This window comes from Haplochromis burtoni, unplaced genomic scaffold, assembly GCF_018398535.1.
Source record: "Haplochromis burtoni strain Fernald_Lab_line unplaced genomic scaffold, NCSU_Asbu1 Contig_509, whole genome shotgun sequence".
NCBI lineage: Eukaryota > Metazoa > Chordata > Actinopteri > Cichliformes > Cichlidae > Haplochromis > Haplochromis burtoni.
Genome location: NW_024582870.1, coordinates 250,096 through 271,039, shown reverse-complemented (window position 1 = coordinate 271,039; position 20,944 = coordinate 250,096). Strand labels below are relative to the sequence as shown.

Genomic DNA, 20,944 nt, shown 5'->3' with positions numbered 1-20,944 from the left:
CGAACCGAAAGCACTGTATCGAACGGTTCAATATCGATACGAATATCATTGCACCCCTAATATTTACATTGTGTTTTGAAAGACAGACATTTTAGTTTTGGTCACAACTAAAAAAAATGCTTGTTGAATTAATATTTGAACAAATGCTCACCGACTGGAAATCAATAATCACTACAGGATTCTCACTCATGGTGGTCTATTATAGGTAAAACTTTACACTGTACCTGATAGCACAAGCACTGCAGCATAAATGAATTATGAATTTTAATTCACTGTTTGCCATTACAGAAGCAACACCTCAGTATAAAAAGTAAACTTACTAATAAACAAAGTCATTATTTGTATTTTCAGTGTATGGACAAATCTTCAGTAAGCTCTGGATAGAAAACTTCATTTTGTTCTTCAGAGAAAAGCAAAGCCATAGTAGCAAAAATGGAATCAGCATGCAACCGTGTCCTTTCAGCTAAATGAAAAGTTCTGTGTAATGGTACCTGACATCGAATCCCAAGGTTTTTACCATCTTGTCTCCTTTACTCGTCTCTCCTGTCACATCTACTTCAAGATAAGGTTTGTTAGGAATGAAGAAAGATGTACACTTCCATGTTTGTGTTTGTGTGTGAGAGAGAGCCAGACAGAGAAAGAGGGCTTGATATGCTTTGCGGGAACTTTGAACATCAATTTTTTAAACAGTCAATCCTGAATGTCCTCGCAGAGATGTGGCTCATCCATCGAAGCAGAACATATGCAGTGATATAAATTGCTACGTGGAAACGACCAACAATACGTATCAAAGATTAAACTGTGTCAGTCTGTCCAGGAGGAAAAGCTACAGCAGATTCACTGAGGAGTAAAGACAATCACATTTTTCTGAATTGAACACAAAATAAAATCAATGCATCAATAAGAGATGAATAGTCTGTCATATAATGTGGATGTTATGCTTTAAAGTAGATAGAACTTAAACACAAACAAAGAAAAACTATTCGTTTCAGTTCTGTTTTATTTCTATAGTGCCAATTCACAATTTTAAGATATTTTATATTTTAAAGATGCTTCAGTGTTTTTTATTTATTCATAAATCTAAATCACATAATGAGAGCAAATATCACTGATGCTTTTTGTTTTGGTTTTATTATTATTATTATTATTATCCATCCGTCCATTCGCTTCCTCCTTTTCAGGGTCACGGGGGGCGCTGGAGCCTATCCCAGCTGTCATAGGGCGAGAGGCGGGGTACACCCTGGACAGGTCGCCAGTCTGTCGCAGGGCCAACACACAGGGACAGACAACCATTCACGCTCACATTCACTCCCGCATTCACACCTATGGGCAATTTGGATTAACCAATTAACCTATCCCCACTTATTATTATTATTATTACTATTTATCAGCTATTTTATAAAAAGCAAAGAGTTTCAAATAATTCTAGTGACTGTAACCACTAGACGCTAGTTTTAAATTGCCACATAAAGACATGCTGGAATGTCTGTGATGATGAAGCTGTGAAGGACACAATGACATTTCTCTCATTGCTCTGCTGGATTTCCTCTGGCACGATTTAGTGAACATGCCGATGGATTTTCCCCCCCAATATGGGTCAAGGTGAATCATGTCTACACCGCAGTGATGAAGACCAGTTGGCAAAGACTGAAGGCCCATGTGACATTTAAGTCCAATGGAAATCTTAAATTAAACTTTAACCTGAATATCGATGGAGCTTTGACAGCTTTTGTGCTCACTAATGGAACAAACTGTGTCATAACTAATATTTTTCTCAACCTCGACGATTGGCGTGTTGCACTTTTTCCCTTTTGTTGGAAGATTGACTTTTCTAAGGCACTCCGTCCTTCTGGGCTTGTTAAAAATTCATATTTGTTTTTTTAACTGGCAGAGGGGGCTGATAAATTCCGTATGAGGCAGGAAGAGTTTTCTTGGTCTGTGTGTTTGTGGACAGAAAGAAGGTGCCACACTGCTCAAACTAAACTAAGCTGAAGGTAGCACTAAAACATGACTGGCAGCCTGAATAGTATAATGCAGGTATTCTATAAAACCCTAGTAAAAAGAAAACATATCAAATGTTAAATCTGAGTCTTTTCTTACATTTGAATCCATCCATATGTTTTCAATAAGTTACGATCTGAAAGCTTTAAAAACTGGGGGAACAGCTCGCAGTTAATTAGATTATTTGGCAACAGCTCAGTAACATGTTTGGATATAAAAAGAATCCCATCCCAGAAATGATTCACCACTATGTGTAAAATGGTTCAGCAATTAAAGGTTCAGTCACACTAGAATAAAAGCAATATGGCAAATTCGTACAAGAAATACAGAGACATATGACTATCTAGATTTTACACATATTAGGGCAATTTTTCCATTACAGAAATAATTATTTCATGTCCAAAATATCTAAGGCAGCACATCAAAATGTTAAAAAGTAAATCTAGCAATATACCTAAAACAAGATTTGTAATTTATAAAATGTGGAGGTGAAGAGTAGTCATGGGCATGCAGGGACATTTCATGTTGTGTTGTGTCATTGTGTCATCATACAGATCTTTACATCATCAAAGGAGTCCCCTACACCAAAGAAAGACACAGCGACACTGGCTTTGCAATTACTTATTATCAGCAGGTTAGACATGTGACCCTACCGTCTCCGTAGAGCTAGCAGTCTGAACAACAATGACAGCTGGTTGTAAGCTAACATTTTGCCAGCTAGTGTCAAACTTTTCCTCTTACAGTATGTAAGTAAGGTATGATTCGAACATCAAATGAGTTTTTTTCACTAAGCATCAGAGTCAAACAAAGTTGCATCCACTTCCAAGATATTGGCTAACAGTGGCTAACGCTAGCTAATAGCAGCAAAACAGCAGTTTCACCAACAGAAAAGTTTAGCATATTCTCAAAAACTCGCTGTGATTGGTCACCAAACCATATCGGATTGCTTTACAAACATTACAATGATGTTTTTATTGCTGTATTTCACCATTTTTGATACCATAATCCACAGGTACTCTCTTCTTCCACTCCATTACTCTTCAAATCTGAAATGTAAACAGGAAATCGCTCCTTGCTGATAAAGACTGCAATGGAATTGGAGTAGAAAGAAAGCCAGATGTCAGATGCATCAACTCTTGGCTGTCTGAAATAGAACGCTGATGATGCTGGTGCCCAAAGAGTCAATTTCACAGTCATATGTCACAGATGATAATGCACAAAGTAATGAAATGATGACTAGGAGTACACGCCCACATATTCTAACCACCATGAGCTTACATCATTTTCTCCAGCAGCCATCAGTCATGTAAGGAAACAACTTATTGCTGTGCTCTTTAGCCAGAACTCCAAACCCCAATAAAAAGTTTCATGTAGACAGCAGAAGAGCGATATCATAGCATAACATATAGAGCCTCTCATGCAGACTATAAATACATCATTGCCTCCCACAGTCCAGACCAAGGCAGCGTTCTCACTGGGGTAAGCCAGCACTTTATCCCATACATCCTGGGGAGCGTGTCACACACCCGTTATCTCCCACTCTGTTTTGATAAAACAGCCTCAGCCTGATGTCCCCCTCTCATTAACTATCGAATAGGACACTTCCTGTCAGGCCCTTTCCCGTACCCTGCTGTGCTGACCTATTGAAATGTCCACCGTGTAAGATTTAGGTGATCATGGTGTGATTACCAGTGACCGCCTACTTTAGGCTGGAGGGTGTCTGCGAGTGAGTGAGCAAGTGTAAGGGAATGCTGGGAGATAACCTTCAGTATGTCAGCAGTGCCGGCCTCCTTCCTATCCAGACAGATTGCGTTGCTAAGGGAACTGTTGCTAGGATGGCACTAGCTCCTCTCTCTCCTTCTTTGTTCTCCCTTCTCTCTCCCTCTCTCTTTTCCTTCTCTCTCTCATCCCACATGTCTATTCACTGTAATCCTTGTGCCTAATATAAGCTGAATGATGCACTTTCAACAAACACCTCAGGCTGGAGCAGCAAACTTGGCCTTTTACTTGGACCTCTCCCCAGCCAGTTTCATGGTCAGTTCTGCTTGGCAGCTCAGATGATGCTGGTCAGTCTCACCACAGCAGGCTCGGCCACGATCACTGCAGGGAATGAGAGGTTGAATGTTGCATGCATATAGAAAAAGAACAAAATAGTTGTAGTTAATATATGCAGAGCTGAGGAGAAGATGTCTGATTAGACCGTTTACTTAAAGGGGTGCCTCTGTATTTGGAGCAATCCTGCTGTTTTTGTGGAGATGCTGCATTGCCTTGTAGAGGATTCCTCAAACACAAGTGCAGTGTAACGGTTTAGGTTAGGACTAGCAATCATAGCTGACGCTGATGCTAAACATCGCAGATATATGCATATCAAACACCATTTGCAGTATGACTGCACTAGACATTTAGCATTGCCATTAATTAGCAAAAAGAACAGAGGATTTCAGTAGAATATCAACCTACTAGTACATCATTTGACCGCAGCATTAAAACTACATGCCTAATATAGTCTGGGTACCTCTTGGACCATCAAAACCTCTCCGAGTTATTGGTTCAGAAGGTTTGATGGTTTCCTCTGCACTATGACTTCACAGCAAGAAATATCTGGGTTTGAACCCACTGGTCAGCTTCGGCCTTTCTGTGTGGACTTTGCATGTTCTATCTTTTCTGGCTTGGGTTTTCTCCCACAGCCCAAAGACATGTACATGTTAAATGAATTTGTGATTGTAATGATGCTGTGGATGTGAGAATTTGTGGTTGTCAGTCTCTTTGTAGCCCTGTGGTGAGCTGGTGACGTGTCCAGGGCGTATCTGCAAACAAACTGGACTTTGAAGGTCAAGATTTCTCAGCACAACACCGCATAATATCAAGCTGACCAATATAATTCACTTCACCTCTCAGTTATTTCAATGATGTGGCTGATGAGTGTAGCCTTATGCTACAGAGTCATTTTAAGAAAGGGCTATTAAACACTATTAATCCATGTGTTTATGAAAACAGCCATTTAAGCAAAGTCTACAGATTTGCAAGGCTAGACCAACAAAGGAAGAGAAGGTCCGATATTAAGATAACCTTTCTGAGAAAATTACTTTTTTCACTCAGAGGAGTTGTTGCATGTTAAAAAATTTTTTTATATACAATCAATTTTTTTAACATGCAAAAAGGGGGAGGATCCCCCACTTTATGGGTGAACACGCTTTTAAAATTGTAGTCTCATGCACCTCTGTGTGCAGATTACCACAACCATGGCCTCACTGAGGAGTACTCTAAAGGACAAAGCACATAGCTTATGATACTTCATGCTTGTTTCTTTTAACTTCTATTTCAAGCTATTCAGCTGACAAGTAGGGGAGACTCAGAGCAACTGCAACTTTTTTTCTTTTTTTTCTTTTTTTTACTACAGTGTACATGTACACTCACTGGCCATTTTGTTAGGTACACCTGTTTTGGTCCTTGTTAATGCAAATATATATGTCAGCCAATCACATGGCAGGAACCCGGTTCATTTATGCATGTAGACATGGTCAAGATGAACTGCTAAAGTACAAACTGACCATCAGAATTGGGAACAAAGGTGGCTGAAGTGACTGTGGCATGATTGTGCATGCCAGATGAACTGGTCTGAGCATTTCAGAACCTGCTGCTCATCTACTTGGATCCCGCACAAACATCTCAAAGTTGTCTAAAAAAGAAGAGTTCTCTTAGTGAGTATGGCGTGTTGATGTTAGAGGTTAGAATGGCTCATTCTAAAAAGATAATGAGACAAAAGTAACTCAAATAACCACAAGGGAGCATCAATTAAATGCCACAGCCTACCCGAGTATCGATGCTGGCCATGTCCATCCCGTCATGACCACAGTGCACCAATCTTCTGATTGCTGCTTCCAACAGGAGATTGTCACAAAGCTCATATAATTTCAAACTGGTTTCTTGAACCAGAGATTTAAAGAAACAATGCAGATGGAAATGGTTACAAAGTCATTTCTAAAGCTTTAAGACCAACAAACCACAGGGAGGGCATCTATGGAGAAAACCTGGAACAGGAGTGGCCAAAGTTACTACCAAAGTGCATTCATGTTGATTCAGGAGGTCAAGAAAAAGCCCAAAACATAATCGAAAGAACTTCACGTCTCACTTGTTTCAATGAAGTCAGTGAAAGATAAGAAAGACACTGGGCAAAAATGGCATTCATGGTTTATTACCGTGGCCAGAAAGAACACAAAGGCACAAATAAAACATAATGATTTTTAAGTCGTCCCAGTACAACTCGGAGCAAATCCTTCCCCCAGGACTGTACCACTAACTCAGACTGACTTCATACAAAGATCAGGATCTGAGCAGCTCTTAGACAAACAAACATTCAACTTTATTCATTCAGTCATCCGTGTTTGTTACTGCTCTGATTATAAAAACTGTTTCCGGTGTCCCCTTAAGTCGCTGTTGTTGTTTTTTAATTAAGATGTGATTCTAATAAAGCGCTGTATAAAACTGATCCGATCCTCCGCTGGGTCATCAATCAGTGAGTCCGCCGTCACCGCCTCACTGCTGCTGCCCCCCTCCCTCCCCACCAACCTGTCGGGTGCAGCGCGCAGCACACCTAGACATCTCTCCGTCCACAGCGTGGCTCCCTCCCTCCCTCTCTGTCTCTCTCTCGCTTTCTCTCCCTCCACCTCCCAACCCGGGGAGCTCCAGCCTTCCTTCCCGCCTCATGATGAGCCGTTAGAGGCTATTACCACCAGCCTGATGTCGCGTCTCCTCGGCGGCGTAGCACTCCCGCACGCCGGGTCAGAGCCTCCTCCTTCTCCTCCTGCGCAACGGGAGCAGCAGCGGAGGTAACCGCGCCATCGACCAGGAGAAGCGGACAGGGAGCGACTGCGGCGGGGAGAGGGCAGGGAGGCGCTTCTCGTGCGTCGTCTACCCCCGGTTTGTGTTTCTGCTGTTTTTTTCTCGGAGATGATGTCGCCGGGCTCCCGGGGCCGCTGTCATACCGTTTGATAGAGACAGAGGCCGACAAGAGGAGGAGGGGGGAGGGGGCAGCGGTGGTGGTGGTGGTGGGGTGGGGTCAGGGTTGCCCTGCCCTGCCCTGGCCGGACTAGCGCTCCACCAGCAGTATGAACCTCCACTCGGGCAGGGCGTCCGTGGCCATGCTGCGGATGATGGGTTGTGCTAACGGGCGCTCTGCTCGGCATCTCCTCCACAGTGACTGCGTGGTGGACGAGAAGACGGTGGTGCTGCAGAAAAAGGAGAATGAGGGATTTGGCTTCGTCCTGCGTGGGGCAAAAGGTAGGAGCATTTATCGACTTAGCTACTTTTTGTGATTGTTATTCGGATCTGTTCTCCCCAAACCGTCATCCTTCCTTATAAGTATCAACACTAGAAGTCATCAACACTGACATGCCTCATGAAACTATTCACCAATATATGTCAATTTGCATTTAAATTTCAAGTTTAAGCCTTCTCACTCAGAGGCGTGTGTCTGCGTGACACTACAAAAACATGCAGATAAGTTCCACTAGAAATATACTTATAGAAACTTTAATGCACATAAGGAGTGATTGCACGCCAGCACTCATTAGATTGCACATAAGTCTGCCTACATTTTAATGTCTTTTCATGCATGCTGCAGAGGTCTGTGAACATCTGTAACAACATCTGTAACAACATCAGGCTGAAGGCCTTTTTTATTCTTTTTTTTTGGTTAAGTAAGTCTGCGTGTAGCCGTCTTTGTTGTGTCCGCCATCCTTCACCTCTTTCCACCACACCAGGAGTTGTTGTGATAAGAGTGGCCTACCCATGCAGTTTGCCGTTTCACCAGGCTGTAAGATTGGCACTAAAAATAGCCAGTTTGAGCTGCTGCATCGGTTTCTATGACGATTCTCGCCATGTCATAATCCACGTTTGCATTCTACAACTGTGCGCCGCTGTTCCATTGGTCTACACCATGGTTACTGTCGAGAGGTAAATTTAGTATGTTCATGTTTTTTTAAGGCACATACAGAGAGAGGGGGAGAAAAAGGTGTGGGACTGACATGAAGGGAGAGGAAAGAGGGATTTGGCTTGAAAAACAAGAGGAATGTTCTAGTCATCCTAACACACACTGCTATCACCCCGGGGGAACTGACCCAGCCGAGCTTATCCTGCACTGCACGGGGTGAACAGGCATACACAAACTCACAAACATGCGCTGATGCTCGAGCTGTCACATAAGCTCACATCCTCTTTTGTGCTCTGCAGTTCAGCCTCTCTCTTCTCTCTCCCTTGCGCTCGCTGTCTCTCGTCCTCCTCTGTCACTGTGTCACACACAGACAGACACCTAAAGAAACACAGTCATCACAATCATGCAAATCCCCTCATAAGTGCTGTGCAGGGTGAGTTATAGGAAACGTCACTTGTCACCGCTGCGTTCTCTCAGTCCAGTATTTTCTAACCTCCCTTCCCGCCACAGAGGGAGCGCGTGCCGCGGCTGCGCGTGATGAAAGTGATAGTAGAGAACAGTTGAGATGGTAAACTTTTCTTAAAACGAGGGATGCTTTTTTGCCACTTTATTCCTGAGAAACAAAGAATTTTGCGAATTTGCTTTATTATTAAAATTAATGAACAAGTCTTGCTCACACAGAGACTTGACATGGGGAGTATGGCCAGACTATATTAATAGTTGTATATGTTGTGCTTTATGTTGCTTTCTTATCATAAGCCTGAGAGAATGACGCAAAAGCTTTAGCACGGAATAATCTCCTTATTCATAGTTTGTTCAGCCACTACTAACCATCTAGCTTCCTGACTCCTGCTTCCCTACAGGCAGGCTGACCGAGTCGCTATTGTGCTGGTCCTTGATGTCATTCACCTGCCTTTCAAGAACGTTTCTCGCCCCCCTCCACTGCTATGGACTGCAGCCGGTGATAATAATCGAGGTCACAGCAGACCTCCGGGGCAGAGCAAGAACTGCTCCTGAGCTGTGCAGTGAAATGGAGAGTCATTCTAAACTGTTGCAGCTGGTAAAAGTGGTTCACATGCTAGTATGCTGAGCTCAAGCAGGCTGCAAAGCAGGACAAATGCCTACATGCAAGGCAGTTTTTCCTTCCCACTGTCGCCAGGTGCTAGCTCATAGGGAGGGTCATCTGATTGTTATTGTAGGGTCTCACAGTGTAAGGTGGCTGCAACTGTTGTTATGATTTGTCACTGTATAAATAAACCTGAACTGAGTTAATTCTCTGGGTAAAACTGTTTTAAAGTCCATCAAACTGTCAGTTTTCCTGCTTCATGGTCTTAAAAGAATTTTAAATCCTTAGCTGACATATACAAACCCGTTTGTAATGAACATGTAAAAAGCTAAGAATCTGGGTCCAGCTCATGGTAGCCAGGAAGTAACTTTAGGCACACGTGAACGTTGGGTGAAGCTAAAATCCCCCTTTTAATTCTGCCATGGGAGCATTCATGCTTTAATCATACCAATTATTGCTAACCCTCTAGTCAAACCATGACAGTATTAACAGGGCAAATTAAACACGCTGATAGACTGTGTGGTTGTTCATCTGCTGCTGTGTATTTTGTAGCTTGCAGAACAGAATGTAACAAATGGGTTACATTCAGTTTAAATGTTTTACAGGTTTTTATACTACGCTGGGGTTAATCTGCCCGTGCACAGAGAGTTAACTGACATTTTAAAGTCAGGTTTTAAAAAGGTTTTACGTCTTAGATTCATTGTGTCATTGTGTTAACATATACCTGTTTGTTTAGATCTTGTCCCTTTTTAAAACTGCTTTCTTGCATTGTGCCTTATTTTATGGGACCACGCTCTTCTCTCTTTGATGTCCAGCGGATACGCCCATTGAGGAGTTTACTCCCACACCTGCCTTTCCAGCCCTGCAGTACCTGGAGTCTGTGGATGAGGGAGGAGTGGCATGGCAAGCAGGACTTAGGACGGGGGACTTCCTCATCGAAGTAAGAGCTGCTGCAATTATTAAATCATTTTGCTGTTCCTGCATATGCAATTCGGTGACCGAGCGTTGGTCAGACACATTAACAGAGCTGAAGTTTCTGGACGAGTTTTGCTTAGTAACACGGGTTGAAAATGTTGGTTTTGTTGTGTGGTTTTTGGTGCATTTTACCTCAGTGCTCCTGGTTGTCATGTTGGCAGTGGGACATGCTACCCTTCTTATAAAAGGGTTTGCGTACACTCAGAGCTCGCTGTGTTTATGTGTGAATAAGCAAAGTGTGTACAACATGTGCTGCATTCATCTTTTTGTCCCCTCATTTGACTGGGCTCATTCAGCAAACTCTTCTGAATGAAAATTTGGCTTGATCGTGCAGACGTTTTCAATAAGACCTCACTCTGTTTGAAAGTGTTTGGGAGCCACTTTACTGTGAAATCATCAGTTTGCATGCAATTAGACCGACAGCTGACTCCTGCCACTTTTGATTGGGATGGTGACTTATGGAGTGAAACATTTTGTCGTCTGGTGAGTGTAGACATTGTCATGGGATTAACAGAGCACTGAGTGAGTCTTAAGGCCTGTCCTTCCTGTTTAGTGCCACTGAGCCACGCCTGAATAGTTGACACGGGACTGATGCTAGCATGTGAATCCACAGCATGTTTGCTTTGTGCAATCCTTGATGAAATATAAAATATACAGACAACATTAACTGCATGTATCAGTTTAGAAGTGTTGCTTGAAGCAGCCAGCACAGACATTCATGTGTTGGGTCTTTTTTTGTTGGGATTTGTTTGGAAACAATATTTTGAATTGTTACACTGTTTAAGTTTTTTCTCCCTTGTCTGTGGTGCAAGTCAGCAGCTGTACGATGCATCATTATATTCCTGCACTTGGGGTTGTACCAGATGCAGAGGGTCACTGAGAGTATATTTGGCCTGATTAAGAGCCTGGTGCATGATGTATAACATGAAACAGTATCTGTTTGTCCTCCATAAGGTGTGATATTACTGCGAGTTGTCAGAGCATTTTTCACCAACTTTAAAAACACCAGGTTAGCTTTGATTAGGTCTATAGTGAGAGTTGATATTTACACATGTTGCTGACTGGATTGCCTGTCCCAGAACTGTATCAAGCACTCAAATATGATATGGAAATGCATTTCATTTGATTTGACTTCCAGTACATGGTTAGGCTTTTTCTTCCACCACCCTCAACACACCAGACATTTATGTCCCTTTAAGAAATATTCCTCTGTCTTTGGTTGAAAAGTGAAATGTGGTGGTTTTAGGGCATAACAGAGAGATGAATTCAACCCAATTTCAACCATTCACCAGAATCCCACTGAGCAATTTTCCATGTAACAAAAAACAAACAAAAAATTTTAACTTCAAAGATGAAAATCCAGCAGATCCTGTTATTGTTTTAAAAATGCTACATGCTACAATTTGTTGATGCTGTTCGAGCTGTAGCCTCTGTTTCCTGTTCTAGCTGAAAGGATTGGCACCTGGTGTGGTCTTTTTTTGCTTTAAGCTTCAATGTGTTGTGTGTTCAGGGATGCACGTCTGAATACTTTAGTTGTAACGAGGTTTTATTTGAATTACGGGCACCTTCCTTTTAGCTCAAAGAAGTCAGGCTGTTCTCCTCTGCCATCTCTGTACACTGTGTAAACCATAAAGATGGTTATGTGGGAAAATACCAGTAACTCAGTAGTTTCTGAAATATTCAGACCTTGACATGTTCAAAGTCACTTAAATCTCATTTCTTCCCTGTTTTGGTGCTCAGTTTGAACTTCAGCAAGTTGACTTGACCATGTCTAGATCCATAAACACATACATTGCTCCCATGTGATTGGTCCATTTCATATTTGGGTAATGAGCAGGTGAACAGGTGTGGCTACTGAAGCAGTCGGTAAATGTATTTTAGCAAAACAATTATTTGATCCCTGCTGTATTTGTAGGTTTGCTCGTTAGCAGAGAAATAGCAGAGAAATAAAACCAGCTTCATTTTAATGGCGAGTGGCAGAATATCAAAAAACAAACAAACAAAAGAAACATGAAGGTTATAACATGATTTGCAAGTCACTGAGTAAAATATTTGGTCTCAAGCAAAACATGACTTAGTACTTGGTGGAGAAAACCTTGTTGGTGAGCAGAGATGTAAGAAGTTTCTTGTAGTAAGCAGAAAAACAGCCCCAAAGCATGATGTTTCCACCTCCACACTTTACTGTGGGGATGGTGTTCTTTTATGCCAAAGAAGTCGATTTTGGTTTCATTTGACCAAATGACCTCAGGTCATTGGTTTAATATGGACCCAATGAAGAGAAGCCAGTTTAGGAGAATATGCTCTCTCTCTCTCAGTCCTTTAATTAAAGCATTCAGGGAGTTTTTACGACATCCTGATAATAACGAATTACCACAATCGAGCCTAGAAGTAATAAATGCATGAACTAGTCTTTCAGCATCACTCAGTGACAGGATGCTTCTCATTTAAGAGATACTGCTCAAATGAAAGAAAGCAGTCCTACATATTTGTTTAATATGTGCGTTGAAGGACATGTCCTGGTCAAAAATGACTCCAAGTTCCTCACAGCGTTACTGAAGGTCAAAGTCAAGCCTGAAAATTAGAGGTCATTGTGGTCTTTATGCCTTTAAGACATTCCTGCCTAATTGGTGTGTGTTATCTAGCTTAGAGAAAGTTGGGTATCATCAGCAGTGTAAATGTATGCTATGTCTTCTAATGATGCTGCCTAAGGGAAGCATGTATAATGTAAACAGAATTGGTCCTAGCACTGAACCCTGTGGAACTCCATAATTAACCTCAGTGTGTGAAGAGGACTCTCCATTTACATGCACAAACTGGAGTCTATTAGATAGATATGATACAAACCACTGCAGCGCAGTACCTGTAATACCTACAGCATGTTCTAATCGCTCTAATAGGATATTATGGTCGACAGTATCGAACGCTGCACTGAGGTCTAGCAGGACAAGCACAGAGATGAGTCCACTGTCAGAGGCCATAAGAAGATCATTTGTAACCTTCACTAAAGCTGTTTCTGTGCTGAGCTCTGAAACCTGACTGAAACTCTTCAAATAAACCTCTGCAGATGATCTGTTAGCTGTTTGACAACTACTCTTTCAAGGATGTTTGATATAAAGGAAGGTTGGAGATTGGCCTATAATTAGCTAAGACTGCTGGGTAAAGACATGGCTTTTTAAGTACAGTTTTAACTACTTCGAGCTTTTTGCTGATGGTCTTGTAGCCTATTCCAGCCTGATGCAGGTCTACAAGTGGTTGAGAGACTTGAATGGAAGAAATTGCAACTGTGGATAGCTGTGCTTTATACGCATAACAAGTGGAAAACAGGAGTGTATGTAATTGATAAACTGATTCCTTTCGTTGTGAGAAAACTTAGATCTATTTCCACCACTCAAACACGCTGTCAGAAAATCATGGCATGCAGTAATTTGTGCTGTTTGTGCTAATAACTGTAAAGTTGTAAAATTAAATTGGTGAACATCGTGCTGAGACACGCTAGCATGTCGTAATGCATGTTGCACATCTGTGTTGTGTATTAACAGCTGAGAGGAGCTCTGTTGTTACAGTTCACAACAGTAAAGACAGATGAGGATGAAGAAAAGAGAGCAGAGATGCCTCCAACTGACTTCTGACCAACAATAGTAACTGTGACTGCTGTTTGGAAGTTTTTCACTTAAAAAAAAATAAGATTGATTTTGCTTCATGTCCGCTTGTGCAGCTTTAATGTTCTGGCTCAGGAGTATCGGACACACAGAGCTACAGGGAACCAAGTGAGCCAAAGGTAAATGTTACTCGAGGCTGACAGGTGTTTTTACCTGTAGGAGAAATAATTTGAAGAAGAATTTGAAGAATGCATCACACTGGACATTGTCTTAAAGCCAGATTTGACAGCTCTGCTTCTCTGGAAACATTAATACTGATGAAAGACATGTTGAGTAGCAGTTTGCTAAGGACTGACTGCAAAATATTGTGTTTTTAATAATACAACTAAAGATTAGGTCAGTTTTTGTTTTGGATGTGTGCAGTTATATTTTATATATATATATTTGTAACAAGGTTTGTTGTTGTGGCTGTAATTTGTGATGATTGATAACTTCGACCCCGCTGTTTGATTTGCTGCCTAGTAACAGATGTTAAACTGTTGCTGAGTGAATTCAATGAAAGTGGTAAAATGTCATCGATTGGTTGATTTGTTTTGTAGCTGACAGATTTAGTTGAAACATTTTCAGAGAAATCTAAGATCAGGAGACTCCGTCTCACTTTACTCATCTTGGTTTCTGTGTAGTCTGCACAAATGACACTGTGTTGTGTAAGCAGCTGCAGTATCTGATCTCTTGGGGTTATCATCCACTAGTAAGGATTTGTGTTTATCAAAATGACTTGGAATAATCTTTAGTGCTGCTGGGTGTTTCACTAATGTGAGCAAGGCTCCTCACCGAAATGCTTCAGAGTCATTATGGATTTCTGACATACTAGTGCAAATCTCATACTCTGAATACTACTGTAGGAATCTCATCTTGTACGTATCACAAATCACATCAGAGTGGCACATCTTCTATTTTGAGCGAGCTTTTTTTATTCTGTTCTTTTACGAATCCATAACGGCCGTGTGTCTGTAAGCAGCACTGCACTGGGGATTGCTTTATTCTGCCTTTCTGCTAAATGGAGCATCAAATGAAGAGAGCAGACTCTCTGTGTCTGAAGCTCAATGTGACTTCAGCTCAGTCTCCACTTGTCTGTTATGAATTTTATCTCCAAATGTTCTTGCGACCTCTTTAATCATCTCATCAGTCTGTTTCAGAAGGTCCAAAGTCAAAGCTGCCGACGTGTCAGCAGCATCAGTGTCTTTACAAAATGCGTCAGCGGGCTTGAAAATGTTTGACACGTTCACAGCTGTACAGCCTCTAGCTAGTTAGCCAACCACAGCTCATATCCTATAATGAGCGTGTGCAGAATATTACTGCACTGATTCCAGTCACTGTTTTACTGTTTTGCTGTTTTAGTGTAGCACTGCCATCTCCAACCCACAGCCCTTAAATCATGTTTATTTGCACAACGAAGCACACGACTGTCTTATTCCCAGAAACATATTTCACAAAATTCATGCTGGTTCATGTTTGCTACTGTGTTGCATCCTTTTAAGAACACTGTGTTTGGGAGTTCAGAGGAAAGTTGATGATGTTCTGACAGATAGATATTATCCCAATCTTTCTTGATTGCTCAGCACTTTGACGTCTCCCATTTTCATATGTTTTGTTTCATAATGACAATTTAGTACAGAAGCATGCTCTTAATATGCGAAGAATGTTGTGTGGTGCTGAAATATACTTTATAAATAAAGCCATTTCCCAAAAAGGGGGTGATGCTGTTGTTAAAATGGAAATAAACTGGGATATATGTGATTAAAAGCTAACAGCAAATGGGCTGTCTTGTAGCAGTTATGACATAGTGGTGATGCAGTTACCATGGTAGCCTGTTGGCTGTTGTATCTAATCCCATTACAGTCCCAACAGATGACCAGCAATATTGAGCTGCTAAACAGATTTCCAATGAAGGGATGTCTCTGGCATGTTTGCCTGACAGGTGAACTCTCCATGCTCACATTTCTGCTACATGTGAGGGAGGAAAGTCATGAAGCATTGGGGCTGTGAAACCACTTTTCTGTCTTTAAACACATTTTTAGTGGAATTCTCTCGAGGATGGTGCATGTTGATTTTAAATTCATGGGTTGAATGACAGTAGCAGTGACTCAGAGGCATGCAAAGATGGAAAAACAGAGGAATGTGTTAAAGTAGTAACAACAGGCTTTTGCATGTGGACACTGGGCTGATGCCTTTTTTATTATCCTGCAATTTATTTTCCAAATACCTGGCCATTGCTTTCGATGCTAAATTCAATTCTTGTTTACGCAAGAATGCACAAGTGTGCTGTTTCTGTCTACCCCACATTAGCAGAATGCATATCCTCTTGTAGGCATGATTTAAGGCTTGGCTGAGCATAAATCTTTTATTGCCGTTAGCAGCCTGGCATGATGATGCTTGCGTGCATTTTGTGCACTTGTACACAAACACTCAAGTCATCTGTCTAAATGTGTTTAAGTGGGTGCTTGTCGTAGTCCCCATCAATAACTGCGATGCTTCGGCTGTCTGCACTTCCTGTCAGTGCAGCTAGTTGACCTTGTCTGAGTGAGAGAGAGAAAATGAGGGAAACCTTCATTCAAAGCAAAGGAAGGTGAGGGATGTTTGCTGCAATTAAGGGCAGATTTACTAATAGTTTGCACCAGTGCAGAACCCTGTTCTACTGTTACAAAGAACAAAGTCTGGATTTTCTAAAGCACTATAGTGCATATGTATTTGTAGGAGTTGCTCGTTCCGTACTCAGGGCAAGCAGGGCATTTGTTTTGGGAATAGTATTCCTGCTTTTTGCAGATGACTTGGTTCTGTTGACTTCAAGAAAACATAGTCTTCAACAGCAAGCTGATGTTTGAAGTTTTCCAGTTATACGACAAGTTGCGAGGATGAGAGCCTGAAGCCATGGTTGCTGGAAAATGGTAGATTGCTCTTTCTGGTTTTGGGAGAGTCATTGCCACAAGTGAAGGAGTTAGGTACCGGACCAGTAACAAAACACAAGCATGCAGACATCTGTATGGACTCTCCCACTTGCTCCCTGTCCGGTAATGTGGATGGAAATGGAAAAGCTCTTAGAAATAGAATGACAAGCCCAGTCATCCAGAGGGAGTTGGGAGCTGGGAGGAGACTCCCTCTGTAGGAAAGGAGCCAGGCAAAAGGCATCTGATCAGGGCGCCTCCTGCTGAAGATTTTCTGGGGATGCTCAGCTGGGAGGAGACCCCACGTCAGGCCAGAAACTTGCTCAAGAGATTACATATCTCTTGTGGCGAGAGTAGTACCTCAGGATTCTCCATGAGGAGGATCAGCTGACCCTGAATCCTCCCGTAGTTATGCTGCAATACAGTGGCTTGCAAAAGTGTTCGGCCCCCTTGAACTTTTCCACATTTTGTCACATTACAGCCACAAACATGAATCAATTATATTGGAATTCCACATGGAAGACCAACACAAAGTGGTGCACACGTGAGAAGTGGAATGAAAATCATACATGATTCCAAACATTTTTTACAAATAAATAACTGCAAAGTGGGGTGTGGTAATTATTCAGCCCCCTGAGTCAATACTTTGTAGAACCACCTTTTGCTGCAGTTCCAGCTGCCAGTCTTTTAGGGTCTGTCTCTACCAGCTTTGCACATCTACAGACTGAAATCTTTGCCCATTCTTCTTTGCAAAACAGCTCCAGCTCAGTCAGATTAGATGCACAGCGTTTGTGAACAGCAGTTTTCAGATCTTGCCACAGATTCTGGATTGGATTTAGATCTGGACTTTGACTGGGCCATTCTAACACATGGATATGTTTTGTTTTAAACCATCCCATTGTTCTCCTGGCTTTATGTTTAGGGTCGTTGTCCTGCTGGAAGCTGAACCTCCGCCCCAGTCTCAAGTCTTTTGCAGACTCCAAGAGGTTTTCTTCCAAGCTTGCCCTGTATTTGGCTCCATCCATCTTCCCATCAACTCTGACCAGCTTCCCTGTCCCTGCTGAAGAGAAGCACCCCCAGAGCATGATGCTGCCACCACCATATCTGACAGTGGGGATGGTGTGTTCAGAGTGATGTGCAGTGTTAGTTTTCCACACATAGCGTTTTGCATTTTGGTCTCATCTGACCAGAGCAGCTTCTTCCACATGTTTGCTGTGTCCCCCACATGGCTTGTGGCAAACTGCAAACGGGACTTCTTATGGTTTTCTGTTAACAATGGCTTTCTTCTTGCCACTCTTCCATAAAGGCCAACTTTGTGCAGTGCACGACTAATAGTTGTCCTATGGACAGATTCCCCCACCTGAGCTGTAGATCTCTGCAGCTCGTCCAGAGTCACCATGGGCCTCTTGGCTGCATTTCTGATCAGCGCTCTCCTTGTTCGGCCTGTGAGTTTAGGTGGACGGCCTTGTCTTGGTAGGTTTACAGTTGTGCCATACTCCTTCCATTTCTGAATGATGGCTTGAACAGTGCTCCGTGGGATGTTCAAGGCTTGGGAAATCTTTTTGTAGCCTAAGCCTGCTTTAAATTTCTCAGTAACTTTATCCCTGACCTGTCTGCTGTGTTCTTTGGACTTCATGGTGTTGTTGCTCCCAATATTCTCTTAGACAACCTCTGAGGCCGTCACAGAGCAGCTGTATTTGTACTGACATTAGATTACACACAGGTGCACTCTTTTAGTCATTAGCACTCATCAGGCAACGTCTATGGCAACTGACTGCACTCAGACCAAAGGGGGCTGAATAATTACGCACACCCCACTTTGCAGTTATTTATTTGTAAAAATGTTTGGAATCATGTATGATTTTCGTTCCACTTCTCACGTGTGCACCACTTTGTGTTGGTCTTTCACGTGGAATTCCAATAAAATTGATTCATGTTTGTGGCTGTAATGTGACAAAATGTGGGAAAGTTCAAGGGGGCCGAATACTTTTGCAAGCCACTGTAGGCATAGGCTGCTGGGGGATTCCCATGAGTATTTCTTCTTCATGTGTTAATAGACCTCTCTGCATTGAATCATACTTGTTATTAATCCACAGCATGTCTTCTATCCTGTCTTCCTTCTCTCACCCCAACCAATCACAGCAGATGGCCCCGCCCCTCCCTGAGCCTGGTTCTGCTGGAGGTTTCTTCCTGTTAAAAGGGAGTTTTTCCTTCCCACTGTCGCCAAAGTGCTTGCTCATAGGGGGTCATATGATTGTTGGGTTTTTCTCTGTCTGTATTATTGTAGGGTCTACCTTACATATAAACCGCCTTAGGGTGACTGTTGTTGTGATTTGGCGCTGTATAAATAACATTGAAATTTAACTGAAATTAATTTTCTGTAACATCTCTTTCCCAAAGCAAAGGTTCGAGAAACAGTGAATATATCCTGTGAGTGTCCATTTTAAAAATCTTTGCTTCAGCCTTCAGAGCTAACTATATAGGGGTGAACATAGGCTACATAAACTAAAAACAGGAAATTGGGGGAAGCTCTTTTTTTATAGAGCAGCAAACAACTTTTCCATGATAGCTGATCTTCTGAATCTGTGAGTTGCCATTTCCTCTTCAGCTTAAGAGTTATCTGCTTTAAGGTGCGCGTTTGAGAGTTATACCAGGGAGACAAGTACTTCTGAATTGAGGCTTTCTTTTTCACAGTAGGTACAGTATCCAGATTTAAGAAGTCAAATTATTAACAAGATAAATATGGCAAATAGAACAAGTAATGAGGGATAATTATGTTAGAATGGCCAGGATGCTCTTGGGCGTTACAGCTGAACTGTCCTTGAAAGTAAGTTTCTCACAGATTTACAGAGCACTTCCCCATGAATGTTAACAATATCAACAAAAATGCTCCTGGTCATGAACCTGACCTAATACCTTCAGACCAGGCTAAAATGTGATGCACAAAGTCTCTGGGTCTTGTCATCATTTCTGATGCTTCATGTGACTTTTGGGTCAGTTTGAATACGTTGACATTTCCTGTCCTCAACCTTAAGGTGTATGATGAAATTGATGGTTGGCAAGTAGACAAAGCAGGATCTCGAGGGAGCATTCGAAGCCTAATGGAGGTTTTTGGAGCCATACGTGTGCTACAGCGGACGTTTACCGTGAAATACGTACCAGCCAAAGTTTTGTTATCACAAAACTTTAGGTTGTACATTGAAGTTTAGCCATGAGATGCATTTGTCTTCTTAAACTGAAACTATCAAAAACTGACAGAGTTTGTTGGATTTAAATAGGATTTAAATTCTAAGTGCATTTCCTAATTACCTAATGCTGAGTTGATGATCTGTGGAAGCACATTTCAAAAAAGAGGGAAAGTGTATGATTAAAGAATTTAACTTGTTTTTCTAGTCTTTCAAACAGTTTAGGACTTTGTAGTAATGATGATGATATTTCCTAATGACTATCATCGTATTTTATGGGAACATTCAGTTTCAAGTGTCTTCTCTTCTGGTCAGAAAATCTCCGTCACAAGGTTCTTTTTTTTAAATAAAAATCCACGACACAGCTTGAGAGTTTTTTACTCCATTCGCTCACTTCAAGCCACCCAGTGTGGGGAAGTGGTGAAGGAAGTGACCCAGCTCTCTTGTTCAAACCATCCTGTCTGCAGCATAAGTAGAAAAGTACACTCTCTGTTGAACAGATGGTTGTGCAGTATCAAGCATATATATCAGAATTTTTTCTCTCTAAAAATTTGTATTATTATTGGCCACAGTGTGGCTCTAGTATACTTGTATTAGTTTGCTATTACATGATACAGTGAGCTTTAAATGGCAGTTTTTGATGTTGGCAATTCATTCGTGGACAGTAATTTATCAAAGAAAAGTATTTTTTGGAGACATGTAATAAATTATTGGGAATTTTCACATGTATATATGAAATAGACACATTAAAGACTTTCTTACATAATTTATGTAAAGTTCTCTCCACCCTGTAGATTTCTGCCTTCTGTTTGTTCCTCTGTGTCAGTAATTGTGTGTATACAGTGGAGGTAAATTAAGTAAAGTATTTATAAGCTTATATAAGACACAACTCTGAGCCAAGGGAAGGTCTGTATGACCAGCGTAACATGCAAATGCATGTGACTTCCTGTACCTCCAGGTGTGTGTGTGTGCGTGCGTGCGTGTGTGTGTGTGTGTGTGTGTGCGTGTGTGTGTGTGTGTGTGTGACACAGGTTAAATGTGAGCTTTTGTGTGGTCAGCTAGACTAGAAAGGTGCTGTTTGTTTACTGTTAAAATGTGATTGGAGCAAATCATTTGGGCTCAAATGAAAATGAAAAAAATGTCAATAAAATAGCTGTGGACACATGCTGTGTCTGTTTCAGCGAACTGTATGCTAATAAATGTTCAACAGTGTGCAAAAACAACTGACTTACAGATGTGTA

General features: G+C 41.7%; 1 protein-coding gene across 7 annotated transcripts in view; it reads left to right on the top strand.

Moving 5' to 3' along the window:
- LOC102298838 (SH3 and multiple ankyrin repeat domains protein 2) overlaps positions 1–20,944 on the top strand; it is a 200,258-nt gene that overhangs the window by 124,949 nt on the left and 54,365 nt on the right. For all 7 annotated transcript variants that reach the window (XM_042213994.1, XM_042213992.1, XM_042213990.1 and 4 more), the window contains 2 exons: positions 7,199–7,281; positions 9,815–9,939. In XM_042213994.1, coding sequence (XP_042069928.1) covers positions 7,199–7,281; positions 9,815–9,939 — 208 coding nt within the window. The remainder of the gene's footprint in view (positions 1–7,198; positions 7,282–9,814; positions 9,940–20,944) is intronic.